The sequence below is a fragment of the Tachysurus fulvidraco genome, chromosome 24 (genome assembly GCF_022655615.1).
Source record: "Tachysurus fulvidraco isolate hzauxx_2018 chromosome 24, HZAU_PFXX_2.0, whole genome shotgun sequence".
NCBI classification, from domain to species: domain Eukaryota; kingdom Metazoa; phylum Chordata; class Actinopteri; order Siluriformes; family Bagridae; genus Tachysurus; species Tachysurus fulvidraco.
Genome location: NC_062541.1, coordinates 9,706,027 through 9,727,097, shown reverse-complemented (window position 1 = coordinate 9,727,097; position 21,071 = coordinate 9,706,027). Strand labels below are relative to the sequence as shown.

The following is a 21,071-nucleotide window of genomic DNA, read 5'->3' as shown; positions in this document are numbered from 1 at the left end:
TCGACAAGAAGCTATGACAAAAGCAGGTGTGTATGCGTGTACATGTCTGTTCCCTTAAACAGCTGCGTCTCCTGTGTCTCCACCTGGAATGTGCCACTACCATGCCATTCAGTAGGACTTCTCCTGGCTCAGGGTTTTATTACTGGTATAGGCCTGTACTCAGTGCTTTGCTTTGCTGTGTCCCGCCACCGGGGCGTTGCTACACTCCCCTGCTGAGTGTGGAAATGGGTCAGCTTTCCCTCAGGGACTCAATGGCATCTTGGACATTTCAAGATTTCAGACAGGTGTACTTTTCTACTAAAGAAACTTAAGACTGCACCAGTTTTTCATCTTATAGGAACAAGAATAGGGTCTGCTAGTATTGGGTGTATTGTATATTTATTTATTGTATGTATTATCCTTTCTTCCTTTACTCCTTCCTTCACTCTATCCTTCCTTCCTTCACTCAGTCCTTCCTTCCTTCACTCCGTCCTTCCTTCCTTCACTCCTATCTACTGTTGTACCCCTGAACTTTTATTTCATTATTTTTTTACATCCTACCTCATATATTCTTTAATCCGTCCACTAGAATGTTCTTTACTTTTGTACTGTAGCAGTGCTGGTTAAATCACTAGCATGGGACAGGATTTTGCATCCAGAATTTTAGTTTTTTGTATTATAAACCGTGTGTGTGTTTAAGTTGAACGCACTCTCTTGTACCTCGGTGCTGTAACTAATCCTGACACTTCCCTAAGAAGACTGGGCAGAGAAATTAGCCTGCAACTATTTGGGAACACTGATGAAATCAAGCAAAATGAAATCCAGATCAAAGCCCCTGTATATCTTTCCTGCTTCCTGTACACAGTCACTGTGTGATTAAACAACACACAGAGAGAGAATACAAAGCTGGGCAGAAACACAAAGCAGTGGCTTACAGACACAAACACACTTTGCTATATGAGAAACTTTAGTAAGAAGATCATGATCATATATACATTTCATACTTAGTTTGTGTTAATGTGCTAGCTAATGTTAACTAGCTGGTTGCTCAGTATTAGCATACTTTAGCTGCCACATGTTAGCCTTTTCATTTAGGTTTCCAAGCAACTGAAACATGGGACCGAGCAGCTTGATGGGCTAGCTAATGGATTTATGATTTGTCCACCCTTACTGCAATGTTTAATGGTGTGAGAGAGAGGCTTACACCAGTAAAGGTGAACAGAATAAATGCAGAATGCACTCAGACATATAACTACAGTAGCAACACTGGCATGTAGCATTTAATTGCAGTGTACATTGACATTCCCCCTTTAATCTGACCTTACAGGCAATGTTTTGGCTCACAGGTAAACGATCTGGGTTGACAACTCCATGACTCTTTCCCCTGTCACAGTCACTTGCAATCAGGTTGTGTTTCATTCTCTCTGAGAAAGTTCTCCCCAGGACCATCCTCAGCTGGTCTAGTCTGCAGTTTTTACAAGACCTGATGCGTGGATGGAAATGGATTGCTCAAAATTCAACTGAGCAGAAAGCTGCATTATTTTGCCTGTTCTGTCTGAGATGTGTAGATATTTCTCCCTCACCTTGGCTGGGTCCCTGGTTATCTCTGTCTCTGTGTCTATCTCTCTTTCTGTCTTTGTCTATCTCTCTGTTGGTCTTCTATCTTCTATGACTTCGGTGTATATCTGTCTCTGTTTTTCTTTGTTTCTTTGTTTCTCTGTGTGCCTCTGTCTGACCCTTTCGGCCTCTTTCTCATTCTTGTACTTGTTATGTCTGTCTGTCTGTCTGTCTGTCTGTCTGTCACTCTGTCTGTCTGTCTGACCCTTTCGGCCTCTTTCTCATTCTTGTTCTTGGTCTGTCTGTTTTTTTGGCTGTCTCTGTTTCTTATTCTATTCCTTTATTTGTCTCATTCTTTGCCTGTCTGTCTTTCTGTTTCTTTCTCTTTCTGTACCTCTATCTGTCTTAGCCTGTCGGTCTTACTGTCTCTCTATCTGTCTTTATTTTCTATTGGGTGTGGGGATATTACTTGGCATATTTTGTGTCTCTTTCTTTCTTTGACACATTCCCACATCTTTGCTCTCATGTGCTGCAGGTGAGAGTCAGTCACTGCTTAGTTTGTCATGTTTTGTGTAGCATTTCTGTTGTACAGTAGAACAAGCTGGAAACATTCAATGTTATTTTGTGTTGTTTCTTGTAACACTGAAGGCACTGAGGTAGTGTGTTGAGAGAGTCACAGCTGTGTTGCAGTGCCGCGTGTTATCAAATGTAAATCAAATGTTCATTTGGGTGGATCTTTAGCCTACTTAAGTTCAGGAACAGACAGAGTGAAGACAGAAATCTTAATGAAGCGGTCACAATTAGTTCTGCTTTTGCTGTAGTAAAGAGTCTGTATTAAACAATAGATGGTTTTCATAATTTACTTTACCGTCACACCCAACTGTGGAATCCAGTTGGGTGTGAAGTGATTGACAGACGCTATGACAGTTCACTTGTGCTCTTATTGTCCAGTAAAAATAATTTATGTTCGAAACAATAAATACAATTCAGCCGTTGTTATGGGCTAGTTCAATTAAAATTACAAATGACATTTTAATAGTTGTAGTGTTGTGGTTAAGAATAAAGATTTAGATGAGCAAATAAAGAAATATGTACCTAATTTAGAGTTTATTATAATTTGAGGTTATTAGAGATGCAGAATTTTTGTCTACTGTGTGACCTGTGACTTACATTTGTTTATTTACCTGATATAACCTCCCCCCTCCCCGCTAAAAACAAATCACAATATTGACTCTGCATATTTGAAATATTGCAAAACTTATTCATTTGCACCCAAACAATACAAATATTAGTGTATAGACTTTGAGGTTCTCTGCTAACTATTGTGAATCTTATTGTGTATCGTGAGAATATCTTCCAATTGTATCAGATATTCTTGCCATATCACGCTCCTCTCTTTCTACAAAGCCTTCATGTGTTGTGCCCCGTAACAGCTAATAATTTCTAATTTACACCTGCAGTGTGCCATTAGCTGAAAATTGAGATTTCTCTAATACATCTCTGTTTCCTCCTGACTGAGGGATTCCAGCCTTTTTGCCTCTGTACAATAGCTCATAATTGCTACTTGTTTCTGGGATTGTAGACGATGACAAATGTCATGATGAAATTTCTAACCTAGATGGTATTAAAAAAAGATTTTACTCCTTGCCAATGTGTCCAGTATACACTCACAGTACACACAAAGTATACACGCACAATATACATGCACAACATACATGCACAACATACACGGACAGTACACACAAAATATACACGCACAGTACACACAAAGTATATACACTCTGTATACACGCACTGTATATACACACAGCATATATAGGGATATGAAGGGATGTGGGGATGTGGTAGCTCAGTGGGTAAGGTGTTGAGCTACTGATCGGAAGGTCATAGGTTCGAACCCCAGGTCCACCAAGCTGGGTTAACCTCAGTTGCTCAGTTGTAAGTCACTCTGGATAAGGGTGTCTGCTAAATGCCGTAAATGTAAAATATAAATATATACACAGACGATGTATACACACAGGGCATAACAGTATATACACACAGTAATAAAGGACTAGAATAAAAATGCAGCAGTATCCTTTGACTGATTACTGAGTTCTGATCCTGCACTGATACTGATAATGATACTTTATACTAAACCATATTTGTCACTGCAGGATCTGTACCAATTGTGAATTAATTATTGTGAATAAAAATATAATAATGTATTTTAAACATATACAAATCCAGATCTAGAATATTTTGGTTAATTTTAAAGCTTGCCAGACATCTAATTGAGGCTAGAGGTTTCTGCATTCATGTAAGTGAGCAGTCATGTATGAACACGGTTAAAGAAACACCACATCTTTCATCAACGTGAATGTGAACGATGCAGCGTATTCCAGTGGTCAAACATGTACAACTCATTTTTCATGCAACCCTACAGTGTAAAGATGATTTTGTTGTTGAGGGTCAGTACAGGTGAAGATGTAAGAATTTCCTAGCCTCATATTTTTTTCCTTGGTGTCCTTTATTAGTACCTTCTAACCCTTCATCTTGGTTCTGTGTGTGACCGACATTGTAGGGGGTTTGCAGTCAGTCTTTCTCTCTGCTCTTTTAAATCACTTGTGAGAAATCAGCATGATTGATGTGCTGTCCTCTTATAATCTCCTCAACATGAGTTCTTTCAGCAGCCAGTTGTTTCTTTTTCTTTTTTTTTTCTCCAATCTTCTTTCTGTTTCTTTCTGGTTTCCTGCATGACTGTGTGGAGCTGACTGTCCCCAGCTCTGTAGATGAATGCCTGTTTTGTTCGAGTGTGTGCTTGTGTATGCTTCTGTTTGTGCATGGGTCTTTAACCTCACAACCCAGACCCACTTGTGATAAAAATGACACATTATTGGACATATTGGGCATTTTGGGTATGAATCTTTTTTGAAGCTTATTTCAAGTCAAAACTCTGACTGAAAGCAGCTGACCCCACCCCCCACCCCCCAAAAACACAACACTGGCACATTTGTTAGCAAACCCATTTATCATGATGCAGAACACCTACACAGAACTGCTTTCAGGTATTAATATGGTGTTTTTGTCATATGCCTCACCTGTAGTGCTCAGAGCTGTGTACGGTATGTGTTTTATTGTAAGCTACGGACTATCAACTCAGATAGATGTGTGCAGGTGCATGCCTGTGCGCGTGTCCATGTCTGTGCGCGTGTCCATGTCTGTGCGTGTGTCCGTGTCTGTGCCTGTGTGTCTGTGCCTGCGTGTATGTGTCTGTGCGTGTGTGCGTATGTGTGTATGTTTGTGTGTGGTCTCACTGGAAAGAGTCTAGCTTGTGTTTGTGATGGATTACCTCTGATTACATGTGGCCCAGCTGATGCTCTTGTGTGTGTGTGTAAGAGTGTTTCTCTGCGGCACTGCATGCAGTATCTGTAGCAGAGGATGCTGGGAGAAAGGGGGTGGTTTGGAGGTGAAAATTTCACCGCATCAGCACAGTCACCCACTGCATGGATGATCTGTATTGTCCTCCTGGTTACTGTACCTGAAACTAAACATTCCTTGCTGTTTGCTGTAACCTGATTTCTCCATGCAGACAATAAATAAGCTCTTTATAGACTGTGATTGTTTAAAACTTTTGTTCCAGTGATAAAAATGACAACAGATGATCTAAATGGTAACTAAAACTGAACAAGATTTAATCCAAACCAATTATAAACACAAAAACGAGTGGCCTATAAATAATGCAGTCTTGGAGCCAATGTATTCGTTTGTTGCACTGATGAATAGTCAAAATTATTATTATTATTATTATTATTATTATTATTATTATTATTATTATTATTATTATTATTATTATTAATAAATACTATTATCAATATTAAACATTATAACGTTATTCATGAAATAAATCTGTAATGCTAATCAGTGTTCTTTGGGTTATTTTTTATATATTTATTTTAAATTATTTTTGAACCCATCACTCCATGTGCTGGACCGGATTCTCGAACCAGATTTAAATATAGTATGGTTTAGTAGTGCTCATGTTCCTGGTTAAAACTGAGCTAAAACTCTTATCACATAAACATGATATAAACCTATTTTTGAGGATATTTTTTTAAATATAAAATAAATAGATTTTACTCCTAGCAAAACACGCACACATACAGTACACACACACATACACAAACACAGTGTATTGACCTGTTGAAGAAATCAGTTTACCACATTTACTATGAAGTAGTGTAAACCTGTACATACATCATGCCACTCTATGATCATCTTCGTCAAATTGTAATGCTGGTATTTCTGTAAACAGCAGACATGTGGAAGCTCTACTCCTGCGTGTTTCTTCCAGATTAAACACCTATGTCCTCGTATGGACTCAGACTTTTCCTGTCTTCTAGCAATTCTCTCAGCCTGTGAACTAACTGATTTTGGTTCTTTTTCTCTTCCATGTCACCATCGCTTCTGCTGTTATTCTGGAACATTCTGGCACCGTTTCTCAGGTAATTAACACACTTTCAATCACTTTGGATTGCTGCTGTTTTGGCTTGCAGCCGGAGCTGCTGTTTTTACACAGTGACAGTTTTATTGAGTCTGGTTTAAAATAATGTTTTATTAGATCACAGTGGAAAAAGCTGTGGTGTTGCACAAGCCACTGTTACACTATCAGTTTAGTTGTTTTGAAGATATCCTGTAATTTTAACTAGCCAGGTAATTTTTTTTTCAGGTTGTTTATTATTTTTGTGTCCCAAGTGTATCAAGTAATGTGATCGTTCTGTTGAGTTTGCTTTAATTGGGGCCAGAATTTCTGGCTTTGCTGCACAGTGTGAACATTGTGAAAGGTGACAAATAGCTAAAAACATTCCTCATCGTAGTTTGTACAAGCATTCTGGAGTGAAAGTAAAGACAACAGACTGTGTGGATGAATAAAGGATTCTAGGGTGTTTCATTAGGGGAATGTGACACAAATATTGTGTTGCTATCAGCTAACTACATATCCTTTGCTAATGTTAGCATTATTTGCTGCTGAGAAACTTTTCAGGTGTCCTGCAAACTAACTAGGTAGCTAATGTAGCTACAAGGCAGCATGACCCGTAATATTCACTGCACCATTGCCTGTAGAAGATTGTATGTAGTGAAGTGTGCTAGGGATGTTGATTATCAGATATTAGGGATGTTGATTATCATAAATCAGGTTTTCTATTTGGTCTTCAAAATGGCATCAGCTACACAGCGTGACATCACTTGAAAAAGGATAAATGATCAGAACATAAGCTAACATGCTAGCATGTTTGAGAAACACAAGGCATAATATTTAGCCAATGTTAAACAGACCCGACACATTTTAGACCTCTAACTGAATTTTCCTGCTTTTGAACCAAGCATTAAAAATAAAACATTGTGTTCAAACGCATATGGAAAATATGCTAGCTGTGCTTCTTGCACTATAGTTAGAACACACACACACACACACACACACACACACACACACACACACACACACACACACACACACACACACAAAGGTTAAAACATATCATACTGTTATAAGTGATGAACTGACACAGACAGGGTTAAAATAAAAAAAAGATTAGCTTTTACTGTATTTTCCAACCATAAATTAAAAAGAATGAATGACACATCAACATTTTGCTGCTTGCTTGTGTTAGACTTTAGATTTAGACTTCAACACACAGTTGCAGCTTGTACAGGAGGTTTAAAGAAAAAAAAGGTACAAAATAAAGTGGTTGTATTCAATCCATGGGAAAGTTTGCATTGCCCAAAAATAGCTTCAGTATACTGAAATAAAATGCATTGTATTGTAAGAGAACCCAATACACAAATCCGTTATATGATTTTTATATATTGACCACGCCACAGACTCACTCTGTGTGCTCTTCTTCTCAATCCTCTTGATAACCAGTGGCTAATTGCAGCCTGTTACCTGAGCAATGTGTGCAGTGCACATTCTCAAGGGAAACGTGTTTTGTGTGTGCCGGGTTTGTGACATCACACACTGTGTGTGCTGGAAGGTTTGAAGAAATATTTGGCTGAGAGGTTTGTTTAAATCACCTCAAAGTTTGTCTTGAGGATTTAGGATCTTATTAAGAACACACGTTAATGGCAAGCTCACAAAAAAAACATTTAACTGTAAAATATATGATATATAATACACCTACTTAATTATTAGGCTCATAATTTAACATGAACAATAATATTTTGGAGCTTCCGTAGATGTTGCTGATGGGTTGCTTGCTAAATTTGATTTAAGCGTATTTAACTGACCAGTCAAATGAACTTCCTCTAGGATAATAACAGCATAATAAAATAAAACTGGATGTGTAGAAAAAAAAACACTGAGTACTTGGCAATGTTTCCTGGTCCTATGGGGAGAGCCACTAAGGTAAACACACATAGACACCATGTTACACACCAACAACCCCCAGCAGGAAGTCAGTGCATAATATGCAAACATTAAGCAAAATTGTACAAATGCTGTCGTTATTAAACACTTATTGATAAATAAATCATTTCTACTTTGAAGAAATTGCGCCATAAAGTGAACTCATAGTTGAGGGATGGGAAGGAGACTTTCTTGATATAGCACTGAGTAAAGATGATTAGATTAGATGCTGCAGTATAAGAGTGGGAATCTCCAGAGAGCCCACAATGTGATTGGAATTGATGTCAGGTACTATACGATACAAAATCAATACACGATGGTCATCAGTTAGAGTTCTGTATCCTTTATCATGATCTTTTCATGGTATGGCCACTCACTGATATTAAAGCACAGTATTATGTTGTTTATCCCTTATAAAAATAAATGCAGAGGTCTGATAGGACACATTTCACAAGGGTATTGTGCATCATATTTACACAGCGAAGAGAAAAACAGTCTACGTTTAAGTGTTCTACATTTTAGTCATCTAGCAAAAGTCTATTAAAATAATGCATGCAAAGCCTTATTTCAAAAAGTTTCTTTGAGCCATTTGCTGATGGAATAGGCATACTTTATTTTCAGATTTTTTTGCTTCTGCCACTAGGTGGTTCTGTTGAATCCTTAAATCTGATCGATCTGATATATGATGTTTATTTATTCAGTAACTGTAGCTCTGACCGTAGCTCTGACCGTAGCTCTGACCGTAGCTCTGACCGTAGCTCTGACCGGTTTATATGAATGTAATACACTTGCTATAATACATTTATGTGTATGGGAAAGTCATGGACTAATGGTTAGAGAGTTTGACTCCTAACCCTGAGGTTGTGGGTTCAAGTCTTGGGCCGGTAATACCACGACTGAGGTGCCCTTGAGCAAGGCACCGACACACACACACACACACACACACACACACACACACACACACACACACACACACACACACACACACACACACACCCCGGACTGCTCTCCAGGTGCCGCAACATAAATGGCTGCCCAGTGTTCACGGTGTGTGTTCACTGCTGTGTGTGCACTTTGGATGGGTTAAATGCAGAGAACAAATTCTGAGTATGGGTCACCATACTTAGCTTTATGTCATGTCACGTTATATATTAGCAGCCTCCACAGATATTTGTATTTTGGACTCTTATAATAAATTTTGTTTGTAAACAGCTGTTTATTTCAGAAGTCTGCTGTCTCAGCACTGTTTACAGTCGTGCTTTCTGCCATGGTGTAATATTCAGGACGGAGGACTTTGTACTTCCTGGCTTCACTGGAAGATTACAAGTTGCTAGAGAAAGAAGTGAGAATTAGTGAGGAAATGATCTATAGCTGTTATATAAAAATCTAACAGGGAGTAACTTGTGTCACAACATTAAATGCAATTATTAAAGATGAAGGTATGTGCTGTATGTTTCAGGACATGCCATTATGAGTGGAAATGACTACACTCATCACATCTCAAAAAGTTGCTGATTACTGTACTTTTCTATAACTGCGTGTTTTGTCATGTTTATATATTTTCTAGTTTTGTAGTGAATAATTCTACAGTAAAACATACATTGACAAAGCGGCCAGAAATCATTAGTTTTCCTGACAGCCGGTGACAGCAACAGTGTCGGATGTGGGCGTGGCCAGTGGAGCAGCAAAGTTATGCAAATATGAAGCAACGCTTTGCAGCGACTACCAATGGGAGTAAAGACGGTAGAGCGATGTAATTCGTGGAAAAGAGCACACACTGCTTCTCACATCTTGTATGATATGATGCAGATATGCACATCTAAATTTTCTACTCAAACACTCTCCTACAGGAATGTATTTATTTTAGTGCCAGGATTACTGATTTGTTGTCGATATAAATGCTAGTTGTGCCACGTGCTGATAAGCCTTATTACTATGGCAACCAGTAATAGGACCGCCTCACACACACACACACACACACACACACACACACACACACACACACACACACACACACACATTATTTTGACTTAATAAAAGCACTGAATGTCTGAATGTAGCATAAAAAGCCATTTGAGTTTCAGACTAACATTCAATTATTTTTAAACATGTGGGATGTTTATTTGGTTTCCAGGTAGTGTATGAAAAGGAAAATTTAATCTAGTAGTAACAGGAAAACCTGCTTTTATCTGTTTCTCCATTCTGCATATTGTATAATTGCGTGAAGATTCACGTTTAATATTGTGGTGTGAAATGTTACATGGAAGCATTAAGCAACCATCATACACACATGAACATCTGGTTCAGTCACATATACACGAAGCTAGATAGAAAATAGTGTTCGTGTTATGCAAGGTCAGTTGGTTTGAACACTTTCTCGCATTCTTTCCTTTCACATACGTACTGTACGGTATGTATGTTATCAGTCAACTTCTGACTTGAGCATGCACACACCTACACACACAGGCACGCCCACATACCCGCATGCTTGTGTACGTCTGACTCATGGCAGGAGTATAGCATATGCTTAGGCACCAGCAGTGACATCACCTGCTTTGTGGTCAAAGTACAGTTCCGGCTCAGAGCACGCTGCTCCCTCAGAGCTTACCAGGCTGCTGACTGGTACACACAAATCCACAGGCTTTTGTTAGCCTATAACTAACAAAAAGGAACCAGAAGCAGCAAACTGATGTGGAAGACACCTGGATTTCCATGAAGACCTTCGATCTTTGACCTCCTGGATTCCTATAGGAGTCTGCAGATGAACTGACGCCTTTTTCTTTTGTTTCTCAGAAAGTCATTTTTTTTACTCTGTTCAGAGTATCACTTTCCTTCCTTTTTAGCTCTCACACAGTTTGTAGTTCCTTTCTTGTCTTTTTGTTTCTTGTGGTGTTTTTATGGCGAAGCTGATATGAGCGCCGCAGCATCATACAGACAATATCTGCAGGACCTTGAAGTCAAAAGAGGTTGGTTTTATTCTATAATAGTTACCACTTGTTTATATTGTGGTAACTATTAATCAGTATGAACTGTGATGTGTCAAGAGATCCCCTCACTTAATATTAACAGTGCTACTTCATGTGAACTTTCTTGAATTCCGTGTTTGGTACATTTTTGATTGGCACTCACTGAAAAAAATCTTGTACACTAAAGTAAACACAGTAAATCATAGCTTTGTAAATGTGGAGGCTTTAGAGTGTTTCTGCACAGCTGTAACTCACTGGGTGGGGCGCTGATGCTCCTTTGAGACAGCTGTCACCTGTTGTAACAGCAGACCAAGGCCATGGTCAGCTGTGTCTCAGTTAACTCCTCCTCAATGGTCTTCACATTTAGTCTTTCAGTCTTTACCTTCTTCCTTTTTACTGGGCACACGTTTAGAAAGCGGTGGCATGCTAATGCTGCCTCATTATTATTTTTTAATTGAGCATGAAGCTATAATGACATTAAAGAGATAATAGTGTGTTTGTATGTGTTAGCGCTTGGGTAATGGAATCATATAATCTTGCCTAAAGGCAAGACTGAGTGATGGAGAGGACGCGCGCGCGTGTGTGTATGCGCGTGTGTGTGTGTGTGTATGCGTGTGTGTGTGTGTGTATGCGTGTGTGTGTGTGTATGCGTGTGTGTGTGTGTATGCGTGTGTGTGTGTGTATGCGTGTATGCGTGTGTATGCGTGTGTGTGTGTGTGTGTGTGTGTGTATGCGTGTGTGTGTGTGTGTGTGTGTGTGTGTATGCGTGTGTGTGTATGCGTGTGTGTGTATGCGTGTGTGTGTATGCGTGTGTGTGTGTGTGTGTGTGTATGTATGTATGTATGTATGTGTGTATGTATTTGTCTTGTATAGTTTGTATAGTATAGTGTTATTTATGTCTGTATTTTTGAGAATCACAAACAACTGGAACCAAATTCCTTGTGTGTCAACATACTTGCCAATAAACCTGATTCTGATTCTGATGTGTTTGTGTATGCATGCCTGTGTGTATGTGTGTGTGTCTGTGTATGCATGCCTGTGTGTGTGTGTGTGTGTGTGTGTGTGTGTGTGTGTGTGTGTGTGTGGTTGTGTTATAGGATTTGTTTAAGGGGTGTAGCCTTCACGTTTCTCTTTCTGCCCTGTGAAGATTATGCAGTTTCCTCTCCACTGTGCTGTGTGTACTCTCATATTTGAAAATTATTTTCATTTAATTTTATTTTATGTGTTATCTGCCTGCAGTCTTATTTTTATTAGCTTAAATAAAACAATGTGGCATTTGTTTTGCTGTTGTAATTCAATCCTGGGTCATGGAACAGTTGGATAGTGGATGGCACCAGGCGTGTGCGTGCTGACCATATGGATAAGAAGTGAGGAGGGGGTGTTTAATACCTCACTAACATCCACACACTGAGCCTATTGTCCAGGCTAATGTGGTTTTCTCAGAAAAGAGACACTATGAGTTTCAAGTTTAATAAGATTATGTTTGAGGCTCATTAGTTTTATTTGGATTATTATTTAATATGCTTATAATTTTTACAGCTATGTCAGTCTGTGATGCACTGTATGGGCAAAAGTATGTGGATCATCAAACACTTGTGCTACTCCATAAACCATAGCTGTTAATAATCGTTAGTCCGATTTGCTGTTATAATAATCTTCATTATTTGGGAAGGCTTTCCTCTAGATTTTGGATTGTGACTTCTGTTCAGCTGCAAGCACATTTGTGAGGTTGATAGAGTCCTGGTGTGTACTTGGCATTCCAGTGGTGTTCAATGGCTCTGTGAAATACACTCAATTTCTTCTGTTTTGTGCACAGGGTCATTATCAGGTTGGCCCTTAGTTTTCAAAAGGAAATTGTTAAAAGACATCTGTGTACATCTAATTTGTTAACATGTGGGTGTGATGGTTTGGTGTTCAAATACTTTTGTCAATGTGTTTGTTGGGCTATAGCCTGCAGTTCCATCCTGGGGTGCTCATAATTGCACCCTACTTGCACCCTGTAAACCTGTTCCAGTCACTGTACAATCTGAATTTCGTAGAATATTGGAAAGGCTGAAAAATAATACGCAGCATTCTAAAACACCAAAGTGCTTTATTGTTATACTTTCACTGATGCTTATCTAAACAATTTGACAATGAACAGATGGACTAGCTAATAAAAACTTCTCAATACCTTTACCAGGTTCATGTAGATGCTGCAGTTCATTATTCATATTTTGAATCTTCAAAAGCAAACAAATACAAATGTGTTTGCTATGAAATAGCTATGGATATTAATATGAAACCTATTTTAAAGAGCTTGTTTGGCACAGAAATGCTTATCTAGTTACAGTATAATATACAAGCTAATTGTATACGGTCATTTTTTTTCGTTCAGCATAAAGACAGCACCAAGAATCTCAGAGACAAAATGACCGTTTTTTTAAGGACCTTTGAAGTAAGTGCTGTTCAGTAATATAAATGGCTACCATGGGCTTTTCCCTCCTCTGAAGTAACCCACATACGCTTCATCATTTCGCCACAGCAGTGCTGTTCGAGGGGAAGACACATGGTATTGAAACTTTGAGCAGGTGAGGATGAAATTACAGACAGGTCTACCTGCATGCTGTAAGAAAACAGATGGCAGGTGGAGACATTGGAGTTTAAGCTTGGTACTGCATGGCACATGCTACAGGGCACACAACATCGTCTTCTTCTATAACATGAGTTACAATATGATCCTAAATCTGCTCAGAGATGCAAATAGACAAATATTCCTCCATTCCTTACATCCATTCCTCACAATCTGTTTTTTTCAAGGTCAGGTTCAGCAGCTCTGAAACAGACAGCATACTTTTACAAAGACGCAAGAAAATTACAGCTCCAAAATTAGACATGGAATTTGATGTTGAAGGGGCTTTTAAAACCGTTCTAGTTTGTAATACAGTTGCAATTTTCTGTTTACAGGCTTCTTGCCATTAGACAGCTGTTAGGGAGTATCACAACGCTTATCACTATGCTTCATACACACTTTATTCTCCGGCTCTTGTATTTACATTGTTCTTGCTTGATTTCAGGTTATTATTATCCAGTGATCAAGTCAGTCTATCTAGGCCGTATCAGGAGCTGGAGCATTACCCTTCATAGACGTCATGGGCATGATCTTCATAATTTGAGAGCGGATATAGTGTTGTGAAACCTAATCAAATACACTACATAACTGCTACATTAAAAGATTAAACAGCAAACGTCCTTGGAAGTCTGTCGCATTGTTCGTGCGTTGCCGTTTGCTTTGGCCTGTTATGAGTATTAGCCTGATGTGACGTTTGACTGAATGATAAGGATAAGGAAGCAGGGCAAACCGATAGATATCGAGGCAGCATTGGGAGTAGAGAGTGTGAGACACACACCAAAGCTAAGTATGATGGTGTAGCGACAGCACATATGTAGTGCTAGAGATAAGAGCTGAGGCCAGCGTATCGCGATAGTGCCAGCAGGGTGTGACTCCTCCTGATGAGGGACACAAACAAGTCAAATTAGTCAGACAGCTCTGTTGCGCTCCCTAGGGATGAAGTCAGTGATGGACTCAGCTGGACTGAGCCCAGAGTTATGCCGAGTTCATTTGGATATGGAAAGCCAAGCTGACAACGTCCTTATGTGGCATTCACTATGAGCATGCCTCGCCCTGGTCTCACCACTGTTGCAGTGTTTGGAGAGGAAATTATTCTTAATCTGGTCTATCTGTTTTCACACTCTATACATCATCAGCAAAGCTTATTTTTATTTACTTTGGTAACCTTTGAACAGTATTTTAAGATGCATGTGGTCACCTACCATACAACTCTTGTTACACAGGATACAAGTTTCAACAGTCATTCATGTCCTGTAATCACTTTATCCAAGTGGATGGCGGATAGATCTTGAGCTCATCTTAGTGTTACAGTGCACAAGGTTGGGAATTCTCACACTACTAGGATGCCTGTCTACCTGGCACACACACACACTCACAATTGGGGGTAGTCTCTGGTATGAGCTGGACAGGGGAGGAAACTGGAGAATGCATTAAAGTTTTTGAATATGATACGCCGTCCCTGGAGCTGAGACGGTTCAGGGCCTCGATTCAGGGCCTCAATGTATATGTATGTGATTCAGTTACAAATGCTACATCCTGAATCCTTCGTCTGTTGCTCCAATTTCCAATTTAAGTTGTTTAAGTAAAACAATTAAATTGTTTTAGTGATTTTATAGATTTCTTTCTATGGTCTGAACAAAGAATTCAGATTGGTTTGTTAGTAGGCAGTTCAAACATACTAAAAAATCAGATTTAATAAATAAACTAGATTCCCCTGCTGTGTAAACAAAAACATGTTTGAGTCATTAGGCGAGTGAATGGGTCTTGCCTATCTATCTCTTCTAGCACACATCTACTGTGATACCATACAGCCTCATTTCACAATCTTTACTAAACCTGGCTTAAAAGCTGCTCAGCTGCTGGCTTGCCAGGGTGCTATCTCACTAATGACAGAGAGATGTTATGGTGTAATTATGTGCTGTGCATTGTGGAGGAGCCATGCATTGTTCTAGCTCTGGCAGTGTGTTTTATGTGTGTGGGTGTAAGTAAGAACTCAGTGCTTGGACCCTGGAGCTAACATTGTGAAAGTCTGTTCTCTCTTTGCTGACTCAAAGACACAGCCATAACGTCAGTTGCAGCTGTGACTCACTTTCATCTCATCATTCGTTCATGCTAACACTTGTTCCTTAAGAGACTTTTAGTTTTTAACCTGTCTATTTTTTATTTTAAGTTTAAAGTTCAAGCTCCAGTTTTCTGACCTGAAAGCTATCCTGCATAGTGTTATTGATTTGGTTAAACAATATACCTGGGAAATGGATTACATATTGATTATGGGTCATTAAGGGGTATTTATTACCTCTGTACCTAGTAGGAGTTTGCTATCTTGAGATGTATCAAGCAAATGTGAACTAGGAGTAGATATCTCCAATCAAAACGAAACCTTTATCCATTACGTAAGCAAACTTAAATAAAACGTGAAAGCTTGCTTAGATTTTCTTTTATAGCTAGTCAGTTGTTATATGGAGTTAAAAGGTCAGATGACCAGAGTTCAGAGTAGCCTTAAACTGATAGGCGTTAATCTATACAGGAGCTATGTAGATTAAAAAATCCATAAAAATCAGAAACATGCGTGTACAGTATATGAGACACAGATGGTCTGTCACTTCCTGTTTATTCCCAGGCCTTTAGGCTGCACAGTTTGTGAGCTGACATGAGCTGTATAGTTCATACATACTCAAGCGAAGAACCCGTGAGAAAAATCAGCTAAAACATGGTTTAAAGTTAAAGCGAAGATAAAGGGTCATGAATGATTTTTGATAGTACATCTGACTAGTGTCAAACGCTCTGTGTGTGTGTGTGTGTGTTTGTGTGTAAGACTGTTTATTTGTTTTGCTTGCCATTTTTTTTGTAAACACAATAAATTAATTTTGATTCTGATGGACACTAAAACTCTTTAGGTACCTTTCATATGAAGACACTTCAAACAGGCTGAAGTCTTCAGGACCTAGTGCTCCTGAACCACACCCAGCTCGGATTTGGAGTGGCTTATTAAAAACAGATTAGTGCTTCGGAACAAACCTGAGTCAGGAGCACTTGTTAGCTCTGCATCTGACCGTTTAGTGCCTTAATGAGAGCAGGGGAAAATTGGCTTCTTAACTTTTAGAGGCCTGGGAGAGCACCAGAGCAGGTTTGAGGGTTTCAGCTTCATGTTCTTGCACCTGGCACAAGTGGCTCTGCTAGTAATTTCACATTACATCCCAGAACACGTGAGTACAACGACCTAGCTCATGTGTTATACAATGAACATCAGTCTTGTCTACTGTGTTTGACCTGCATGCATTATTTTTCCGTTGAGCAAGTGAACTTTAAGCACATACCATGGGTCAAGAAGTAAGCAGTATTGACACATTGTTCTTTGGTTTTGCAAAGTAAGACCTTGTTTAGATAGATAGCTCTCTCCTTTTTTTTTTTAAAGATATGTAAGCAAAGAAGACTTTTTGCACTATGAACTTAATCCAGGCTGTTTTTTCCCAGAGAGAATTCTGGACATATGACTCAATTTAATTGTTTTTTTTTGTTTGCGTATACATCTTTTATTCTTTTATAGTTATTGTTCAATGGTACAAATATACAGAATTACAGCTTTGCAGCACCACAGCACTGTCGTTTGGCTCAGTTTGCTCATCGATGTTTAGTTTAGCAGCTCAGGTTTACAAAATATTTTTGCAGTATACATGCTATATGTTATATTTCATGCAATTCAGAGCTAAAGCGCTTTCTCAGTGCACTTAAACCATGGCTCAGATGTTTGTCATAAAGAGTTGGGTTCTTGTGCTCTCACCTGTCAAAACTGCACCAAGGAGGAAAATGCATCTGGGTTTTATTCAAACGGTGATGTCCAATAATATCAGCACTTTGCAACAAGATCAACAACATGGACAAAAACCAGTAGGTCAGCACTGCTTACAGTATAGTGCATGCTCACTTTGTTACCATGACAACCACTGTGGATATGTGAGCAAATCCTATATACAGCTGTAGTTTGGAAAAAAAAAATCTCTTGTATTTTGCATTTGCAGATACTTTGATTGGACCTGCTGTGTGAAAATGCAGGCTTTATGCTGATTGATAAAGGGCTTTTGGGAGCTTGAGGTCAAGAGGCTGAGGTCAGGGTCTAATTGACCCGTTGCCCTGGTGACGACGACAGCTAAAGGAAAATGGTTGTGCCAGCGAGCTGACTTTCAGTCTACCCCATGTTTGTGTAGCCTCTGCTCATTCCACTCCTTTCTGCTTTCTCTCTTTTTTCTCCTTGTCCTTTCCTGGCCCCTGACCTGCTCCGAAATTCGTCTCTCTCACGACCCCTTTCCACTCCACCCACTTTTAACTGTGATTGAGGAAATCTTTCGTCATTCATCTCTGAAGCTGAAAGAGAAGGAACAGAGACACTTTTTCTCAGTGGAGGTGTGAGAGTAAATCTTGCTTTGTCTCTCATTTCTGTCGTATACAGTGACTTTCTTGTGCCATCACAGTGAAAACCTTGGCCCCTTCTCATAGACTTACGGCATTAGCAAAGGGCTTCGATAAATCTCTTCTTTTATTCACCCTGCGGTTTGAACCCAGTCCAAACCCCTAAGCAGCAGAAGCCATTACCTGTGATGTCACTGTTGTGCCGGTGTTAACTCTCTCACACACAAACACAACTTTCTCACCATTGTGGTCAGATAAATCTTTATAACTATCTCTGTCTTTGCAGTAACAAGGTGAGGTTTTGGAGGGAAACTCTAGGATTGGCATTAGGGATTTCATGGATTTCCTCCTGTATTTCTAAGCACTTTACCAAATCCGTGCATTCAGAAACCTTATACTGTTTTTGTTCAAACCTTTTGGATTCGGATTATGTGATTTGATACATTCTTAAAAATGAAAATGCTCTAAACAGAACATTTTCCTGCTTGCTGGTGTATTTACTGTGTCCTTTACATAACTCCTTAAAGATGTTTCACTAATAAGGATCTTAAGTTATGTCTTTGGGCATAAAAGTGATGAGAACCAGTGGTGTTAGAAGCTAAATGGAAGCTAACTCTCCTACATAAGTACTGAATGACTAGAACATCTCTAGAGTTGAGTTAGCAAATTTAACATTTAAAACTGTAAGACATCAGTGGTAGCTAAAGACTAGACTGCATGCTAAGCTAGCTAGGCTAATATTAGTGCTGACTAAAACCATGGGTATATAAATATACTTATATTGACAGCTTTGTTAATAAATATGTAACAATTGAGAGAATATTCACGTCGATCTGTGACAAATGTGAGCTAGCTTACTAGCGGTTATTTAGATTTTGGTTAAATTCTGATTTTATTTAAATAAATTCTGAAATTCTAGATTTTATTTAAATTCTGGGATTTTTAAGGCTATGTTCAGGCTGGTTGAACTGGTGATGTATTTGTAGTGCTTGGAAATGGTTTGCTTGGTTGAAGGTCTTTATTTTGACCTTTATTGGCTCTTGATATACTGCTTTTTAAACCCTGCAGTGGCACGGAACATAAATACCATAATTACTGCAAAGAAAGCTGTCTGGGTTGTGGGTGTTTTTTTGTTTGTTTGTTTTTTTGACCTACAAACATTCATCCTGTTAACTGAGCTTGATGGATCATTGCAGAATTAGTACAGGCCCAGTATTGTCCTGCGCTTGGTTCTTGTATGTGTATTTCAGGCAGGCTGTTTCCAGGATGCGGTTTGTTTGGTGGCATTTTCAGCTCTGTCTGTGTTAATTCAGTCTGCAGCTCAGTCTTCTGTAATCTCTTGATGGCACCTAAGCACATATTCAAACAGGGTGGAGGCAGATGTGCTCATTTTCTGTTCACTGACCATGTACACACACACACACACACACACACACACACACACACACTCCTCTGAGCGCTTGCTGTATTCCTACACTGCATTACTGATTACTCTGACTCCTTAATCTTAAACTAATCTCAGTTTAGGTGGTAATTAGCATAATGTGTACAAGACACTTAACACTAACCATGAAGAAAGAACAGGCAATCAGCCATCTGTGTTAATGTCAGCAGTTCTGAGCCAGATCCATGTCCTGAGTCATGATATGGCATCACACATATTTTCACCAAGTCATTTCCTGTGAGGCCTGACCAGCGGCATGTGTACAGCTGCCAGTTTTCTTAATTATGGGAACGTAGGATTATGTGTGTATGTGCATGCGACGCTCTCCTGGTTTGTTTTACGTGATACCAGGCTGCCCCCTTTCTGATTGGTGAGGTGTTACAGGGAATATACAGTGGCTGTTTTGGGAAAAGGCCTGACCAAGTGACTTTTTTTAGTTCTGAAGCTGTTAGGAGTATTCTACTCATAAACTCTGCTGTTTTATGGTCAGCGTTTTTGATGTCTTACTGGAGCTTTACTAAAAAGATGTTGGTGATTGATATGTTCAGAATGGTGGAACATCATGGTTTGTGCTTTACCAGGAGCTCACCAGGGGTCCCTGCTTAATACCTGAGCCTGTGAATTTCTCTGTGTGAACTGTAACATTCTCCCATTGGCTGTATGGCATTCTTTGGTTCCTCTCACCTTCCAGAAACATTTCAGTAGGTGGATTGAAGACTCTGACTTACTCCTTGGTGTGAAGGAGTAGTATGTATGTATGTGATGGATTCATAATCGGATCTACCACCACCCTAACCAGTGAATAATACAGTGAATATATTTTCCCTTTGAACAACTGGAAATGCACATTTACTTAAGGTTTGCAAATGGTGTCAATCACAGAAATCACTAATATTGATCTTTTTCCCTTGAACTCTGTTTACAAAGTTATTTTTTTGCTAATATAATCCCTTTATGAAGGTAATTTATCTAAAGTATGTGCTTTCGGTTACAGCTTGTCGTGTAAACACTAGAGAACGTATGTTTAGTGAAAGGATCATATATCAGGGAGGGTGTGAAGGTCAGCGTGACCTTAACAACAAGCCCAGAGGATTGAGTATGTGCTGAATCATCAGCCAGAAACACACAGCTAGTAGATGAGACATGACACTGACTAGCAAGCAAGTGTAAGATTTTACTGTGCCTTTACAGAAGCTGAGAGGAATTTGGTATCCGAGTGACTTGTTTGTGTGTGTGTGTGTGTGTGTGTGTGTGTGTGTGTGTGTGTGTGTGTATTTGGGTGTGGAGGGTGCTAGATTTTTCTCAGTGCATGAATGGATACATTCACAGTCCTGCACAAGCAGCCATTAAGGTGCCAGCCAAAAGTATACTCTATACACTTAAACACACACTTCATTTTATACTTACTTTATTTTCAGCATTTTTTTTTGTTTGTTTTTTTAGGTAAAAAACCTGAACTATGATATTTCACTTTTAAAAATTGTCTTGTTTTATAGAAATGACTAATTAACAGTGACAATGTTCAATAGGCAGCTTTATCATGTTACCCTCTAATTCAGACTTTTCTCATGTTTAGTTTAGTTAGTGTCAGTTGTGTTTAGATGGATGGCATAGTAACCATGGTCATGAAACTGGGGCATGCATAACATAGTAACTGTGGTTTGCATACTGCAGTTTTGGAACGCGCGCGCGTGTGTGTGTGTGTGTGTGTGTGTGTGTGTG

General features: G+C 39.2%; 1 protein-coding gene across 16 annotated transcripts in view; it reads left to right on the top strand.

Moving 5' to 3' along the window:
* Positions 1 to 21,071, top strand: part of macf1a (microtubule actin crosslinking factor 1a) — a 155,493-nt gene that overhangs the window by 26,635 nt on the left and 107,787 nt on the right. For 2 of the 16 annotated variants that reach the window (XM_047807946.1, XM_047807945.1), the window contains exon 1: positions 10,606 to 10,887. The exons of the other annotated variants lie outside the window; for them this stretch is intronic. In XM_047807946.1, the coding sequence (XP_047663902.1) occupies positions 10,833 to 10,887 (55 nt within the window). In that variant the 5' untranslated portion in view covers positions 10,606 to 10,832. Of the gene's footprint in view, positions 1 to 10,605; positions 10,888 to 21,071 lie in introns of those variants that run through there. 16 annotated transcript variants of the gene reach the window in all.